This window comes from Phyllobates terribilis, unplaced genomic scaffold (genome assembly GCF_046119375.1).
Source record: "Phyllobates terribilis strain yellow unplaced genomic scaffold, ASM4611937v1 Scaffold_51__1_contigs__length_9155689, whole genome shotgun sequence".
Lineage (NCBI taxonomy): Eukaryota > Metazoa > Chordata > Amphibia > Anura > Dendrobatidae > Phyllobates > Phyllobates terribilis.
In genome coordinates this window covers 594,762-611,095 of record NW_027362811.1, presented here as the reverse complement: position 1 = coordinate 611,095, position 16,334 = coordinate 594,762, and the positions used below count along the sequence as shown (strand labels likewise).

Sequence of the window (16,334 nt, the reverse complement as noted above, 5' to 3'; positions counted from 1 at the left end):
AAACAGAATGAAGCTTACAAAGAAAAGAACACAGAACCCACAGTGAAATATGATGGACATTCAAAGATGGTTTGGGGTTGTTTTGTTGCCTCTGGCACTGTGTGCCTTGACTGTGCGCAAGGCATCATGAAATCTGAAGATTACCAAAGGATTTTGGGTCACAATGTAGTGCCTATTGTCAAAAAGCTGGGTTTGCATCCTAGATCATGGGTCTTCCAGCATGGCAATGGACCTCAAACATACTTCAAGAAGCACCAATAATTGGATGGAAACAAAGTGCTGGAGAGTTCTGAATTGGCCAGCAATGAGTATGGATCTAAATCCCATTGAACACCTGTGGAGAGTTCTTAAAATTGCTGTTGGGAGAAAAATATTACAATTTGAAGTCCTCAGTGGTTGATACCATCTTTTCAGTTAGCCATCAAAAGGTAACAAATTGCAAGCTTTTGGGACTACTCAGGTCTCTTCATCAGGCACAGTATAACACAATCTGAAGAGTCACATATTTATACACAACAGGGCACAAGAATAATGCAATAGATAAGACAAGTGATGTGAAGCAGAACTATCAGTATTGGAGAGAGAGAAGCAGTTGTGGCCGTAAATATTGAAACAGTTCATATATAAGGAGTGTGAAAGTTTTATTGTCCTGTGATTGAGGTCTGGTCAATGATTGTGATGCTCCCAAACGGTCTGAGGAACACAATGCTTAGTGGATGTAGGAAGACATAAATCCATGCGATACATTGCTGAGTGCTGCTGAGTGTGCCAAAGATTGTCATAAGCTTGAACTCCCAAATTTATTTTGTCTCTCTGAGATTTGAAATTATGTTTTAATACAAGTAATTTTATGTCCATGATGCTGTGATCAGGGATACAAAAATGTTTGCAGCAGGTATATCTATTTTTTTTATTATTGTGTGGCGATGAAAATTCACCCTTCTAAGTTTTTTGCCCTGTCTGCCCTACATACAGACCCCCAGTTGAACATTTGGTACATATAATTAAGTACACTACATTAGATGTAATGCAGCTGAATGTATATGGGATCTTGTGGTCCTGATGTGAGTTGGGAATCTTTATCTTGTTCGTGGTCATTATAAATGGACAGGTTTTACATTTTTCTGGCTGCAGGGAAAGGTTCCTGTAGCTGTTGGAGAGGACAGGGAGCTTCTGACAATGATGCTTCGTAGATTTTGAGCTGCGTAAATCACCGAAGTTGGGGATCTGGAAATATAGATTGTAATTGGGCATCTTTTTGTAATAATGGTTGTAATTTCGGTGCAGCTTTCCTTAGCACCTCCAGATTTGGATTGTAGGTGACCACGAGAGCCACCCGGTTCCTTTCTTGTTTAGTTTTCAAATGTAGGAGAGGATTCCTTGATATTCTGGTGGCTCTTGCAATCTGGTTTTCAATTGTTGTTGGATGGTAGCCCTGGTTCAAAAAGGTTTTTCTGAGGCCACCAAAGGTGTTGTCTCTGTCCATAGGGTTGGAACATATCCGATTGTATATGATGGCTTGGGTGTACACAATAGAGATTGTGTGTTGTGGATGGAAACTGACCCATTTAAGGGATGTTGGACAGTTAATTGGCTTCTGGCACAGGAATGGTTCTACTTCATTGTTCTATAATTTAATGATGGTGTCCAGAAAAATTAATTTTAGTACAGAAGTACTTGAGTGTTAAGTTTATGGTGGGATGAAATTGATTAAAGTGCTCATGGAACGGCTTTAGCTGTTGCTCAGACTTCGTCCAGATGATTAAAATATTGTCAATGAGGACAAGAAGTCACTTTCAATCTTGGCCATGAAAATTTGCATACTGTGAAGCCATATCCTGTAGATATATGTGGTTATCAAATTCAAAGTAATTGTGCGTCAGGATGATTTTTTTAAGTTTCACCACAAAGGTGAAACTATCCTCCTGGTCTTTTTGCTTCCCCCCCCCCAGCACCTTTTCCTTCTATCACGCTTAGGTTTGTGGGAGGTTATACTTGTTCTTTTTGGTTCTCCTTAGCTTGCCTTCTTTGCCCTATACGAATGTGTTTTAGTTTCTCCCCAAGAGTTTTGTATCTTACTTCACACTTTCCTTTCCCCTAGTTGACAGTGTGTTGCGGCCTCCCCTAAGGTTCCTCAGGAGGTACGAGAAACCCCTCAATGGCCTATTACGGATTTAGATCCGAGGTGGTACTTTAAGTTGTGCAGCTAGTCTGTACAGAGACTAGTTGGGTGTACTTTGCGGCATTTTCCCCTGTGTGGTTTCTCCAGTTGCTATCAAGATGCGCTTTCTGATTAAAACATTTTCTACATTCTGAAAATGAAAAAGGCTTCTCCCCTGTGTGGGTTCTTTGGTGCCTAACAACATCTGATTCATGGTTAAAACATTTTCCACATTCTGAACATGAAAAAAGCTTCTACCCTGTGTGAGATCTCTGATGTTTAATAAGATTTGATTTCTTTGCAAAACATTTCCCACATTCTGAACATGGAAAAGGCTTCTCCCCTGTGTGAGTTATCAGATGTTTGATAAGATTTGATTTCTCTGCAAAATATTTCCCACATTCTGAACATGAAAATGGCTTCTCACCTGTGTGAGTTCTCTCATGTGCGATAAGATTTGATTTCTTTGCAAAACATTTCCCACATTCTGAACAGGTAAATGGCTTCTCCCCTGTGTGAGTTCTCTGATGTGTATCAAGATGTGATTTCTGTATAAAACATTTCCCACAATCTAAACATGAAAAAGGCTTCTCCCCTGTGTGTATTTTCTGATGCTTAACAAAGCTTGATTTCTGGTTAAAACATTTTCCGCATTCTGAACATGAAAAAGGCGTTTCCCCTATGTGAGTTATCTGATGTCTGAGGACATTTGCTTTCTTTGTAAACCATTTCCCACATTCTGAACATGAAAATGGCTTCTCCCCTGTGTGAGTTTTCTGATGTTTCATAAGATTTGATTTCTTTGCAAAACATTTCCCACATTCTGAACATGAAAATGGTTTCTCCCCTGTGTGAATTCTCTGATGATTAAGAAGAGACACATTCTTCACAAAACATTTCCCACATTCTGAACATGAAAAAGGCTTCTTCCCTGTGTGAGTTCTTTGATGTTTGGTAAGACTTGATTTCTTTGCGAAACATTTTCCACATTGTGAACATGAAAATGGCATCTCCCCTGTGTGAGTTCTTTGGTGACTAACAAGATCTGATTTCTGGTTAAAACATCTATCACACTTGGAACAGGAAATTTGATTCTCTGCTGTGTACATTTTTTGATGTTTAAGAAAAGACTTTTTGAGAGGAAAACTATTTCTATATTCTGAAGGTGAAAATGGCTTTTTTGCTTTAGGAGCAGTTTGTTTTTTAATGCCTCTTTTGTGACTATGATTTTCCTTAGTAGTCGGTAATGAATCAGAAGACAGGACTTGTTTTAAAGAATCAGATGATTGATCTTCGCTGTAAAGGGATGATGGTATATCTGGAGTAATGGCATTCACTTCAATTGTATCCTGTGGGATCTCAAGATCATTGGATTTAAAAATTGAAGATGTCAGCTGTCCCTCTGATCTCCTGGTACAGTCATCTGCCAAGAATAAAACAAATTATTTTTTTTAGTAAAATATACTTGAATTTTATATTTTTGAACATTTTTAATTAAACTATCTGTAGAAATGGCAAGTTATGTAAAAACATTGAATTATTCACCAAGACAATGACAGTTCCCAGTCTAATAGAAAACTTCATAGGATGAACCAGTAGAGCGTGGTGTTCAACGGTTTGTTCATTCTGCATCCAAAATATGGAATAAAAAGCCACCAAACAATGTTATGTAGATGAATATAACACCAATAAAAACTTCCACTCATCTCACAAAAAACAATTCCCCACTCAGGTCCATCATCTGTCAGTGGGAAAACAAAAGTTTCCAAATTATTAAGGTCTCAAAAGGCTCTTGAAAAGCAACATGGCTTCCATATACTAATCCAGCAATATCCGCTCTCCCAAAGTGAAATCTCCCCCTCGTTTCCGAGCCTTGCAGTGCGCCCAAACCACATTTATCATCCATGTATTTGGCATTACTATAGTGAGAAAAAAACACTTAATTTACGTTGTGTCTCTCCTGGAGCACAATCTGGACACTATGTGTTGGGCAATAAAATAATATATTTGTAATTTTCACTCTCCAACATCTAATGTGATAATGTCCAGGAAGTGTCTGTGGAGTCAAAGTAGTCACTACTTCTATAGACTAATTCACTGAGGGTAAAAACTTCCAAAATGGAGTCACTTTCTGGGGATTTCTACCGCTCTGGTTTTTTGCCATTTTGTCATATTAGGGCTCCTGCAAATGGTGTGCCCCATCTCCTGTGTAATCTGCTCCTGCGACATCTGCTCCTGTCACCATACGTGGCCTCATTCATTCTGCAGAGAATCTAACTTTGTGATATATGTAATCAAATGCCCATGTGGTCTACTATACGTATGGAAAACTATTCAACACATTAGGGACTGCATTGCCAGCCACAAATCCACTATCCGTTGCTGCAAACCCTGGTGTGGTAAAGCGATTTGCTCGGCTCTCACAGAGGCAGAAACACTTATTGGGTTAACTTACAGTTGGTTTATTAATTAATGGCATAAACCATGGCAGGGTTCCGCAAAATAAACAAGGCCTATCCGGGATAACGGGAAACAAAAAGATAAAGTATAGTACAGTTCATAGGTGAGCGGGGTTTCGCCCGCTCCAGGTAACACAAAGTTCCACCACAAAGTCCTTCTGTGGAGCTCTCTGGCTTCCACACACATGGTCTGGAGACTTCCTTCACCAGACAGAAAAAAAAAACAGTGGCTGAGCATTTCACTTCTGCAGCCACATCCTTCAGGTGGAGATATGGTGAGTAGGCGGCCCGCACATCTCAAACCTACTCACAAAGGTGGTGTCACCTGCCTGTGACTCAAGCTCCGGGGGAACAGGTCCAAGCACACACACTTCCGGTCTGGCAGTAATCGGGGAAACATACATAAACCCTCCAGCCACAACTAGAGACAGATGCACGAGACGTAGGCGCGGGAGCGCCTGTTCACAGCTCCATTAAAGGTAGCTACCCAGCACACGTTGTGCAGACAGACAAGCCACCTGGCATGATCATATAACATGCTTCTATACTGATCTGTTACTTAATAAGCTTTATTACTTATCTATATTGCTCATATGTCTCTGTCCTATACCTAACATGCCTTTATACTCAACTATTTGGGGACCTATATTCCTTATGTCTCTGCCCTGATACCTAACTTTTTAACCATCTAAGGTCTGTCATTCTACTCCTTGGCCCCGGCTCCTTTGCTCCTCCACTTAATCATTAATCATTTTGGGGCGCGTCATTACAAATTCCCTTCTTCGGTGGGAGAGCCACCATCCTCCCCCCTCTGAAGAAGGGAATACCAAAAGGCCAATACATCAGGCTGAGAAGGAATTGTTCGACTGATGGTGAATTTATACAGCAGGCTAAGGAAATGAGAGAGAGGTCTAAACGAAGGGGATACCCTGATTGGGTTTTGAGAAGGGCGCACCAGTTTGCTTTTAAACAAAATAGAGAAAATCTGCTCTCTCCAAGAACAAAAGACGATAATGAAAAAGGAAAAGAACTTATTAGGTTGATTGCGACATACGATAATGGTGCCCCACAAGCAAGGGTCATTATAGAAAAATATTCGGGAATTCTACCATAGACGAGGATTTGAAAAAAGTTGTTGGTACAAAACCACAAATCACGTTTCACAGAAACAAAACGATTGGAGACAGGGTTGTCAAAAGTCATTTTGTGCAATCTAAAAAGGACAAGTCTTGGTTACCAGGGAGACCGAATGGCTGCTACAATTGCAGTGGATGCGTGGCCTGTCCGAATGATAAGACTACAAAAACCTTTATGAGTAACGTTACAGGACTGTCCTTTGATATTAGAAGTTTTATTAATTGTAGAACAACATTTGTGATATATAAAGCAACATGTATTTGCAAAAAGGAGTAAATAGGGAAGACCATACGAGAAATGAGAAGAAGAATAGGAGAGCATCTAAATGATATTGCAATCAATAATGACACGCCCATTGCTAAACATGTAAATTTAGTGCATGGGGGGATCCGAAAGTAATATCATTTACGGGAATTGGTTGCATGAAAATGAATAGTGGGGGGGGACATGGACAGAATCCTACAGCAAAAAGAAGCAAGATGGATTTTCCGGTTGAACACCATGACCCCTAAGTGGCTCAATGAGCAACTTGGCTATAGTTGTTTTATCTGAAAGGAGTATCTCCTGATCCCCACCTTACAAAATCCTCCCCCTCGCTTCCCCCCGTTTGATCATGCTTACGTGAAGCGTCCCATTACATGAGCCTGTCAAAATCAGATTTTTGAGCCTTTAAAATCTTGAGTGCCTTCAAAAGAAGGTGATATTTATATCCTTAAGGATTATATACCCTTAGGAAGAAGGGAAATTTATGGATAGATATATAATATATGACATTGTGGGCAACAGGCTGCTTAAAGAGTGCTTTCAGAATGAAATAGTATATTTAAATTATAAAAAAAAACAACCTGGAGGTCTGAACTGAGACATAAATTGATGTGCATGCAAAATGTAGATGCATGTTCACACAAGGCCATTGAACAGAGAGAAACCAAAGACAAGAAAAAATACCCAAATAACTGAAAGTAAATGTATAGATCGCACAGTGCAAAAATAATAATAAATAATAAAGGGTATTTAGTTAACATAATTTTGATCAAAATAATGTATAAGCTATCCCGAAACTTCACGGCAACCCTTATGGGACAGTCCTAACTCTAGTATTAAAAACCTTACCATTTGTCAAGTGACATACATATGGACATAGGCAGAGAGACTTGATCCCTAGTATAAGCATAAAACCGTGGCAGAATGAGCGCGTCAGCCCAGACAAAGGGCGGCCACACCCTTTTATATGCACTAAAGCATACTGACTGCAAAGAAAAAAAACCTGGAGGTCTGAACTGAGACATAAATTGATGTGCATGCAAAATGTGGATGCATGTTCACACAAGGCCACTGAACAGAGAGAAACCAAAGAAGCAAAAATTATGTTAACTAAATACCCTTTATTATTTATTATTATTTTTGCACTGTGCGATCTATACATTTACTTCCAGTTATTTGGGTATTCTTTGGTATATTTAAATTATGTCGCCTGATGAAGTTTGTATTTAAAGCTGCCAGCCTACCCCAAGTAGGAAGGAGCATCATGTGCGATTTGATTGATGGTCACTATGGCAGTGGTAATCATTGAGAAATAATACGGTATATATGGGGACATGTGACCATATGTGGTCGGCCGTGTGACTGAGGCGTTTCGGGTGCCACGTGACCGGAAGCGTTGTGGAGTCCACGGCCACATGTTGTAACATATGGCTGAGTGTAGGCGGCTGTAAAAATGGGGCTGCATTGCGTGATCGCGGCATGCCGGGCGGCCAGAAATTATGTGATTGGGTATGTCACGTGGGTATGTCACGTGATTGTGACCTGCCGGGCGTCCGGAAATGATGCGGTCGGCGGTGTCACGTCGTCACGGCTTGTCGGGCGGTGGAAATGATGCGATCGAGGGAGACCCAGCCGTGTCATGTGATTGTGAGACTCCGCGCTGCAGAAAATGACATGTTTTGAAAGAGTGGGAATACATATAAGGTGGTCAAAATGGAATGAGTCTGATGAGAGCACTATTATGGGATAATGTATTTGAAAAAGGAATGGGTTTGATAGAGATAAACCCTGGAATTATAGCAACCAAAATATAAGACACATATAAGCCCCGCCCAGGAAGTGACATAGGACTCCCTGGAAAGGAGGGAAAGTAAACCTATTTACATACAGGAAGTGAGTGTGTGGGATTATCTCCTCATACAGTTTTTGGAAAAATAGTGGAGGCAGCGCTCTGCACGACTGTAATGAACACTCACTATTGTGAGCCTCATTGAATTTTTTGTTTTACTCACTTTGACACTTTATTGGCACAGAGTCACCTTCTCTCTTTGCATTAATTGTGCCTTCCACAAAATGCTAAACATACTCCCCTGATGAATTCTCCGTAAGGAGAAAGAAACGTGTCGGGAGGGTTTTTGTGGGATATGTTAGAAGGTACACTTGGGTACTGCCCGTGTCGGGGCGGGAGCTAAACCCAGGGGCATGACAGGGGGGCATCAGTCCTCAGAAAAAGATCGACAGACAGAAATTCCCGGATGGTGCCTAGATGCAAAATGGGTGAGAACCAAACATTTTCTTTCTATATTGCACAATAGCACTTTAGATTATGATTAATGTTATTTAACAGTCAGGACTGGATATATTCATCCGGAGACCGTATCCTGTAAATATCTGTAATGAGTCTTTTTGTGTCCTTAGGTTAATAGGGGTTATGTTGATTCAGTAATGGATATATAGGATATAAAGTTTTATAGGTATAAGTGAAGGTTATGTTATAAGAGAATCCTCTCTGCTGTGAGTTGTCCTTTTGTTTAGGAATTGAAGGACAGGTCCTAATAAAATGTCCCTTTTTCCCAGAAAAAAAAAATACGCCTTTTTTCTTGCGAATCTCCGGGGAAATGTATGATGTAAAGGCACCCCCTAACTGCATGGGTTCTGCTACCTCCCCCAGTACTGGTTCACCTCCAGACCGCTCCCCCGGCAGAGGTCTGTCACATCTGACACACCCGTGACACCATCCCAGCCTTGTGCAGGTTTACAATTTTGTCCCTGGTGTCCTTACACAGCTCTTTGGACTTGCCCATGGTGGAGAGGTTAGAATGTGATTGATTGAGTGTGTGGACAGGTGTCTTTTATACATCTAACAAGGTGCAATTAATACAGGTAATGAGTGCAGAGTAGGAGGCTTCATAAAGAAAGACTAACAGGTTTGTGGGAGCCAGAATTCTCGCGGGTTGGTCGGTGATCAAATACTTATTTCATTCAATAAAATGTCACTTAATTGACGCTGAGAAGGCGTCTGACCCGTCAATTGGTCGTTCGTCTTCTCGCTGTTAAATAGGTTTGGGTTTGTGGGTCCTATTATTCACTCCATTAGATCCCTTTATTCAAGACCCTCGGTGAAGGCGTCTGTTAATGGCACCATGTCTGATGAACAGCCTGTTTGTTAGGCAAATCCCTGCATGTGTCACAGCAGCCCAACCGCCATGACACATGAGCCGCGGCGGCACCAACATAGATGCCGAGCACCGAGCGCGCTCACCGAAGGGTTAACAATCCACGCGCCCTCATCACTAATGAGAACAAGACGTTTCCTCCCTTCCTGTCTCCATAGTTGGGTCGTATGTATCTATCACAGGAAACAGAAACCTTATGATTCTTATAAAGGGGCAACACAAGACCCCAAAAGAGTCTCCGTGCTGAAGGGGTTAATGCCCCCTGCGCCCAGTAATGGGGTCTCCACATACCTCCACCTGCAGAGCCGCCACCACATATATGGCTGCTGTGTGCGCACAGGACCTGTGATGAGGTCACAGGAGGGGAGGAGTCAGGGGTCACATGATCAGGGGCCTCAGTGGATGCAGGACTCTGCTGTGCTGGTTGTCATGGTGCTGGATGAGCTGAAGTTTATGTGTGGGGTCAGGAGGGGTTTACAGTGTGGATGTAGCAGAGCCGCGCGTGTACGAGGTGTACGGAGCGGAGCCGCGCGTGTACGAGGTGTACGGAGCAGAACCGCACGTGTACGAGGTGTACGGAGCAGAGCCGCACGTGTACGAGGTGTACGGAGCGGAGCGGAGCCGAGCGTGTACGAGGTGTACGGAGCGGAGCCGAGCGTGTGCGAGGTGTACGGAGCGGAGCCGCGCGTGTACGAGGTGTACGGAGCGGAGCCGCGCGTGTACGAGGTGTACGGAGCGGAGCCGAGCGTGTACGAGGTGTACGGAGCAGAGCCGAGCGTGTACGAGGTGTACGGAGCGGAGCCGTGTGTGTACGAGGCGTACGGAGCGGAGCCGCGCGTGTACGAGGTGTACGGAGCGGAGCCGCGCGTGTACGAGGTGTACGGAGCGGAGCCGCGCGTGTACGAGGTGTACGGAGCGGAGCCGCGCGTGTACGAGGTGTACGGAGCGGAGCCGAGCGTGTACGAGGTGTACGGAGCAGAGCCGAGCGTGTACGAGGTGTACGGAGCGGAGCGGAGCCGAGCGTGTACGAGGTGTACGGAGCGGAGCCGCGCGTGTACGAGGTGTACGGAGCGGAGCCGAGCGTGTACGAGGTGTACGGAGCGGAGCCGCGCGTGTACGAGGCGTACGGAGCGGAGCCGCGCGTGTACGAGGCGTACGGAGCGGAGCCGCGCGTGTACGAGGCGTACGGAGCGGAGCCGAGCGTGTACGAGGCGTACGGAGCGGAGCCGAGCGTGTACGAGGCGTACGGAGCGGAGCCGAGCGTGTGCGAGGCGTACGGAGCGGAGCCGAGCGTGTGCGAGGCGTACGGAGCGGAGCCGAGCGTGTGCGAGGCGTACGGAGCGGAGCCGAGCGTGTGCGAGGCGTACGGAGCGGAGCCGCGCGTGTGCGAGGCGTACGGAGCGGAGCCGCGCGTGTGCGAGGCGTACGGAGCGGAGCCGCGCGTGTGCGAGGCGTACGGAGCGGAGCCGCGCGTGTGCGAGGCGTACGGAGCGGAGCCGCGCGTGTGCGAGGCGTACGGAGCGGAGCCGCGCGTGTGCGAGGCTTACGGAGCGGAGCCGCGCGTGTGCGAGGCGTACGGAGCGGAGCCGCGCGTGTGCGAGGCGTACGGAGCGGAGCCCTGTGTACAAGGTGTACGGAGCGGAGTCGTGCGTGTACGAGGTGTACGGAGCGGAGCCCTGTGTACGAGGTGTACGGAGCGGAGTTGTGTGTATACGAGGTGTACGGAGCGGAGTTGTGTGTATACGAGGTGTACGGAGCAGAGCCGCGCGTGTACGAGGTGTACGGAGCAGAGCCGCGCGTGTACGAGGTGTAAGGAGCGGAGTTGTGTGTATACGAGGTGGCCATGTAGTGGAGTAAACGAATACTGTTATAAAGACCACATAACATGTTCCAGTAAAGGTGTAGTGTATAGCCTCAAATGTCCATGCAACAAATTATACACAGGACAAACTATTCGCCAGATGAGCACGAGGATAGGCGAACATATATGGAATATTAAGAATAAATTTGATGGCCATCCGCTATCAAAGCACTTTATGGAAAAATATGGAGACTCCATCGAGAATATCCAAGTTCTGGGTATTCAAGTGGTACAGAAATACTGGCGAAAGGGTGACTTCATTAAACAGATTCCAGGGCAGAAGCCACTGGATATTTACACTGGACACTGAGACCAAAGGGCCTCAATAGTGAAATCAAACTATTTGCCTGCAACTAAATCTAACAAGGAAAGGGGATTATCATGCGACTGATTGATACATGACATTTGTATCCAATTTACCAGCACGGATATAAAAAGTCCACAAACCCTGAAGGCCAATCCCTGACGAAGGAAACCACTAGATTTCCGAAACGGGTAGAAACTGGTCCTCTGTGACCTCCGTATGGATCCTAACCACGTGTCTCGCAGGTTCTGAAGTGTCGAGCGCACCAACCTCCAGAGGCGACCCTCCCACTTAGTCACCGGCCGGGATTAAGTGTATCCAGTGTGCCGCCCGCCGGGCCTACTCCTAACCTCTGGAGAGATCCATCGCCCTCCACCTATCAGCGGTATAAAGGTCCTACCACCAAACAGTCTGCCAATGCCGGCATCTACGAGACACAAGCACCCAGCTGCGCTGCCATCGCAGAACTCCTGGTCTTCACATACTTCCTCTTCTAGATGGTTCAACCACATTGGCAAGCCTTTTACTAGCTATCACATACCAGTCACAGACTCCATAGACCAGATAAGGTCACCAGGTATTTTGCCAGATAGCTTATTTCATCAAGTCTATTACTTATTCTAGCTACTTACTCAATAGCACTTATCTAATCCCATCGTCTATTTTCAGAATCTAATAGAAAGAAAAATACCAAACCTCCACCATATCTATCCCTATCCGGCACGTCCAGATCTGCACCAAGGAACATCAGGTATTTCCCACCCAATTGTGCACCCAGTCAACAACACCCATACTAATTCTCTACCTCATCTCTAATCTATCTTCTTTGGATTCCCCCACCGGAGCCTCCAGCCTACTTATACGTTCTTGCAGACAAAGCCTCGCGGAAGTGAACAAGAAGCACCTACATGATCTCTTTTTTTAACGGATTTTAATTCTCTACCTTCGTTTAAATAAACCATATATTTTTAATATCCACTTGGCATCTTAGTCCATTTTCTATTTTATCTTACTCCTGTACTCACTCGATCCAGCGCAGAGATATATATCTTTTATTTATAATTAATTACCCTTCCCAGCTTGTGGGAACATATTCCGCAGCACTTTACTATTTTAGGGCTAAGGGTATTATTCGGCCATCCACCTCCATCTACCTCTCCAGTCACAGTGTGTGTGTGGGGGGTGTTGTTAAAAAAATATATATATATGGAGAGTTATGTCCGTACTTGGATTTTAGAGAGATTAATAAAATCACGGTTCACAATACCTGTCCTTTAACCTGAGATGTTTAAACAATTATCTAGAGATGAATGATTTTCCAAGTTTGACTTGAAAGGGGCATATAACCTTATACACGTACGTCAGGGTGATGAAGGGACGACAGCGTTCAATTCGCCTGAGGGTCATTTTGAAAATTTGATGATGCCATTTGGGTTAACCAATGCTCCAGCAGTCTTTAAAAAATTTTCATAAATTACATTTTTGAATCTGCTTTTTTTAGTAGAGGTAGACGCTTCTGCTTTTGGGATGAGAGCTGTTCTTTCATGGAAAAAAAAGTGGGTATCTACATCCTTGATGTAGAGTCTTTGAGAAATGGAGACATTGGTTGGAGGGGGCAAGATATAAGGTCTTTACCGATCATAAGAACCTGTTGTATATTGATGCTACTAAGTGCTTAAACACCAGATAGGCTTGGTGGACCCTGTATTTTTTGCCAGTTTGGTTTTGTCGCCGACGGAAGGGTTACCTATTAACAAACTTTAGGTATCGCTCTCTTTATGCGTACATTTTATTAATAAAGTACATGATTCCGTTTTAGCTGGACATGCGGGTTCATTTGCCATTCAGAGATCTCCATCTAGGTCCTTTTGTTGGCAGAATGCTCTTAAGGATATTAAAGAGTATGTCTGTAAGGGCTCATACTCACTTGGGAGAAAAACGGACGGGAGCAATCCGATAAAAAAATCGGATTGCACTCGTACCAATGTTAATCTATGAGGTACATCTCATATGCAATTTTTTTCTCAGCTAAAATAGGACTGAGAAAAAAAACGTCAGCATGCTGCGATTTGCTGCGTATATCGGACGAGACTCGCCAATGCAAGTCAATGGGTCCTAGAAAAAAAACGGACGGCATATGGACCATGCGAGTGCCATTTCACGCACCCTTCTCTTTAGAAAAGCTGTTAATTCATAAGCCCCGTACAGTTGCAATACATTGATACCCGACAATTTAGAATAGAAAGAATAGAACAACACACATAGAATAGATACACACGTGGTCAAAATTGTTGGTACCCCTCGTTTAATGAAAGAAAAACCCACAATGGTCACAGAAAAAACTTGAATCTGACAAAAGTAATAATAAATTAAAAATCTATGAAAATGAACAAATGAAAGACAGACATTGCTTTTCTGCTTCCACAGAATTAAAAAAAAATAAACTCATGAAATCGGCCTGGACAGAAATGATGGTTCTTCTTAACTTAATATTGTGTTGAACCTTTTGAGGCAATCAAACGATTGCTGTAACTGTCAATGAGACTTCTGCACCTCTCGACAGGTATTTTGGCCACTCCTCATGAGCAAACTGCTCCAGTTGTCTCGTGTTTGAAGGTTGCCTTTTCCAGATGGCATGTTTCAGCTCTTTCCAAAGATGCTCAATAGGATTTAGGTCAGGGCTCATAGAAGGCCACTTCAGAATAGTCCAATGTTTTCCTCTTAGCCATTCTTGGGTGTTTTTAGCTGTGTGTTTTGGGTCATTATCCTGTTGCAAGACCCATGACCTGCGACAGAGACCAAGCTTTCTGACACGGGGCAGCACATTTCTCTCTAGAATCCCTTGATAGTCTTGAGATTTCATTGTACCCTGCACAGATTCAAGACACCCTGTGCCAGATGCAGCAAAGCAGCCCCAGAACATAACAGAGCCTCCTCCATGTTTCACAGTAGGGACAGTGTTTTTTTCTTGATATGCTTAATTTTTCCGTCTGTGAACATAGAGCTGATGTGCCTTGCCCAAAACTTCCATTTTTGACTCATCTGTTCATAGGACATTCTCCCAGAAGCTTTATGGCTTGTCAACATGTAGTTTGGCAAATTCCAGTCTGGCTTTTTTTATGATTTTTTTTCAACAATGGTGTTCTCCTTGGTCGTCTCCCATGAAGTCCACTTTGGATCAAACAACGATGGATGGTTCGATCTGACATTGATGTTCCTTGAGCTTGAAGCTCACCTTTAATTTCTTTAAAAGTTTTCCTGGGCTCTTTTGTTACCATTTGTATTATCCGTCTCTTTGATTTGTCATCAATTTTCCTCCTGCGGCCACGTCCAGGGAGGTTGGCTACTGTCCCATGGATCTTAAATTTCTGAATAATATGTGCAACTGTAGTCACAGGAACATCAAGCTGCTTGGAGATGGTCTTATAACCTTTACCTTTAACATGCTTGTCTATAATTTTCTTTCTAATCTCCTGAGACAACTCTTTCCTTTGCTTCCTCTGGCCCATGTTGAGTGTGGTACACACCATGTCACCAAACAGCACAGTGAGTATCTGTAGCCCTATATACAGGCCCACTGACTAACTACAAGATTGTAGACACCTTTAATGCTAATTAGTGGACACAACGTGATTTAACATGTCCCTTTTGTCACATTATTTTCAGGGGCACCATCATTTCTGTCCAGGCCTATTTCATGAGTTTATTTTTCTTTTAAATTCCGTGGAAGCAGAAAAGCAATGTCTGATTTTCATTTGTTAATTTTCATAGATTTTTAATTTATTATTACTTTTGTCAGATTCAAGTTATTTCTGTGACCATTGTGGGTTTTTCTTTCATTAAACGAGGGGTACCAACAATTTTGACCACGTGTGTAGATAGAAAAATGTCAGTCACATACATAAGTAGTACAGTGACCCTGCTGGTTACTGTACTTGTCATTTGTTAAAATAAAGAATTTATAAAAAAAAAAAAAATTGGCGTGGGGTTCCCCGTAATTTTATACTTTAGCAGAAGTTAAGCAGACAGCTGGGGCAGATGTTTGAAGCCTGGGAAGAGGGTAATATCCACGGAGCTTCCCAGGCTACTAATATCAGCCCCCAGCTGAATACTTTGCCTTTACTGGCTATTAAAATGGGGGACCCCTATTTTAACAGCTAGCAAAGACTATGCAGACAGCTGGGGGCTGATATTAATAGCCTAGGAAGGGGCCATGAATATTGGCCCCCTCCGAGCCTAGAAACAGGAGCCCTCAGCTGCCACAGAAATGGCACATCCATAGAATGCGCCAAATCTGGCACTTAGCCTCGATCTACACACTGCTCTTTAGCGGTGACAGTGGGGTTATACGGTTGGGGTTGATGTCAGCTAATGATGCCACCTGGCATAAAGCCCAGGTTAGTAATGGAGAGGCGTCTATAAGACACCCCCATTACTAACCCCACAGTGATAATGATATGTGAAAAAAAGACAACCACACCATAAAGAAAATAATTTATTTGAAATAAAGACAGACTCCTTTAATAATCTAAATTAAACTCTACTTACCATCACGCCCATTCCACCTGAAGCCAATGTCAGACTCTGTCACATGTGCTCAGTGCGAACCAGCTTTCATCTGTGAAGAGCGCAGGGCACCAGTGGCGACTTGGTCAATCCTGGTGTTCTGTGGCAAATGCCAAGCGTCCTGCAGGGTGTTGGGCTGTGAGCACAACCCCCATCTGTGGACGTCGGGCCCTCATATCACCCTCATGGAGTGAGTCGGTTTCTAACCGTTTGTGCAGACACATGCACAATTGTGGCCTGCTGGAGGTCATTATGCAGGGCTCTGGCAGTGCTCCTCCTGTTCCTCCTTGCACAAAGGCGGAGGTAGCGGTCCTGCTGCTGGGTTTTTGCCCTCCTACGGCCCCCTCCACGTCTCCTGGTGTACTGGCCTGTCTCTTGGTAGAGCGTCAAGCCTCTGGACACTACG

General features: G+C 44.0%; 1 protein-coding gene across 1 annotated transcript; it reads right to left on the bottom strand.

Annotated features, from left to right (window-relative positions):
- Positions 1 to 624: 624 nt before the first annotated feature.
- On the bottom strand, positions 625 to 11,215 carry LOC141191710 (uncharacterized). Its single transcript, XM_073661650.1, has 3 exons — positions 11,149 to 11,215; positions 9,489 to 9,617; positions 625 to 3,584 (listed from the first exon to the last, which is right to left on the bottom strand). Exons 1-3 carry the CDS (start codon positions 11,213 to 11,215, stop codon positions 2,416 to 2,418), a joined length of 1,365 nt encoding a protein of 454 aa, XP_073517751.1. The 3' UTR covers positions 625 to 2,415.
- Positions 11,216 to 16,334: the final 5,119 nt, after the last annotated feature.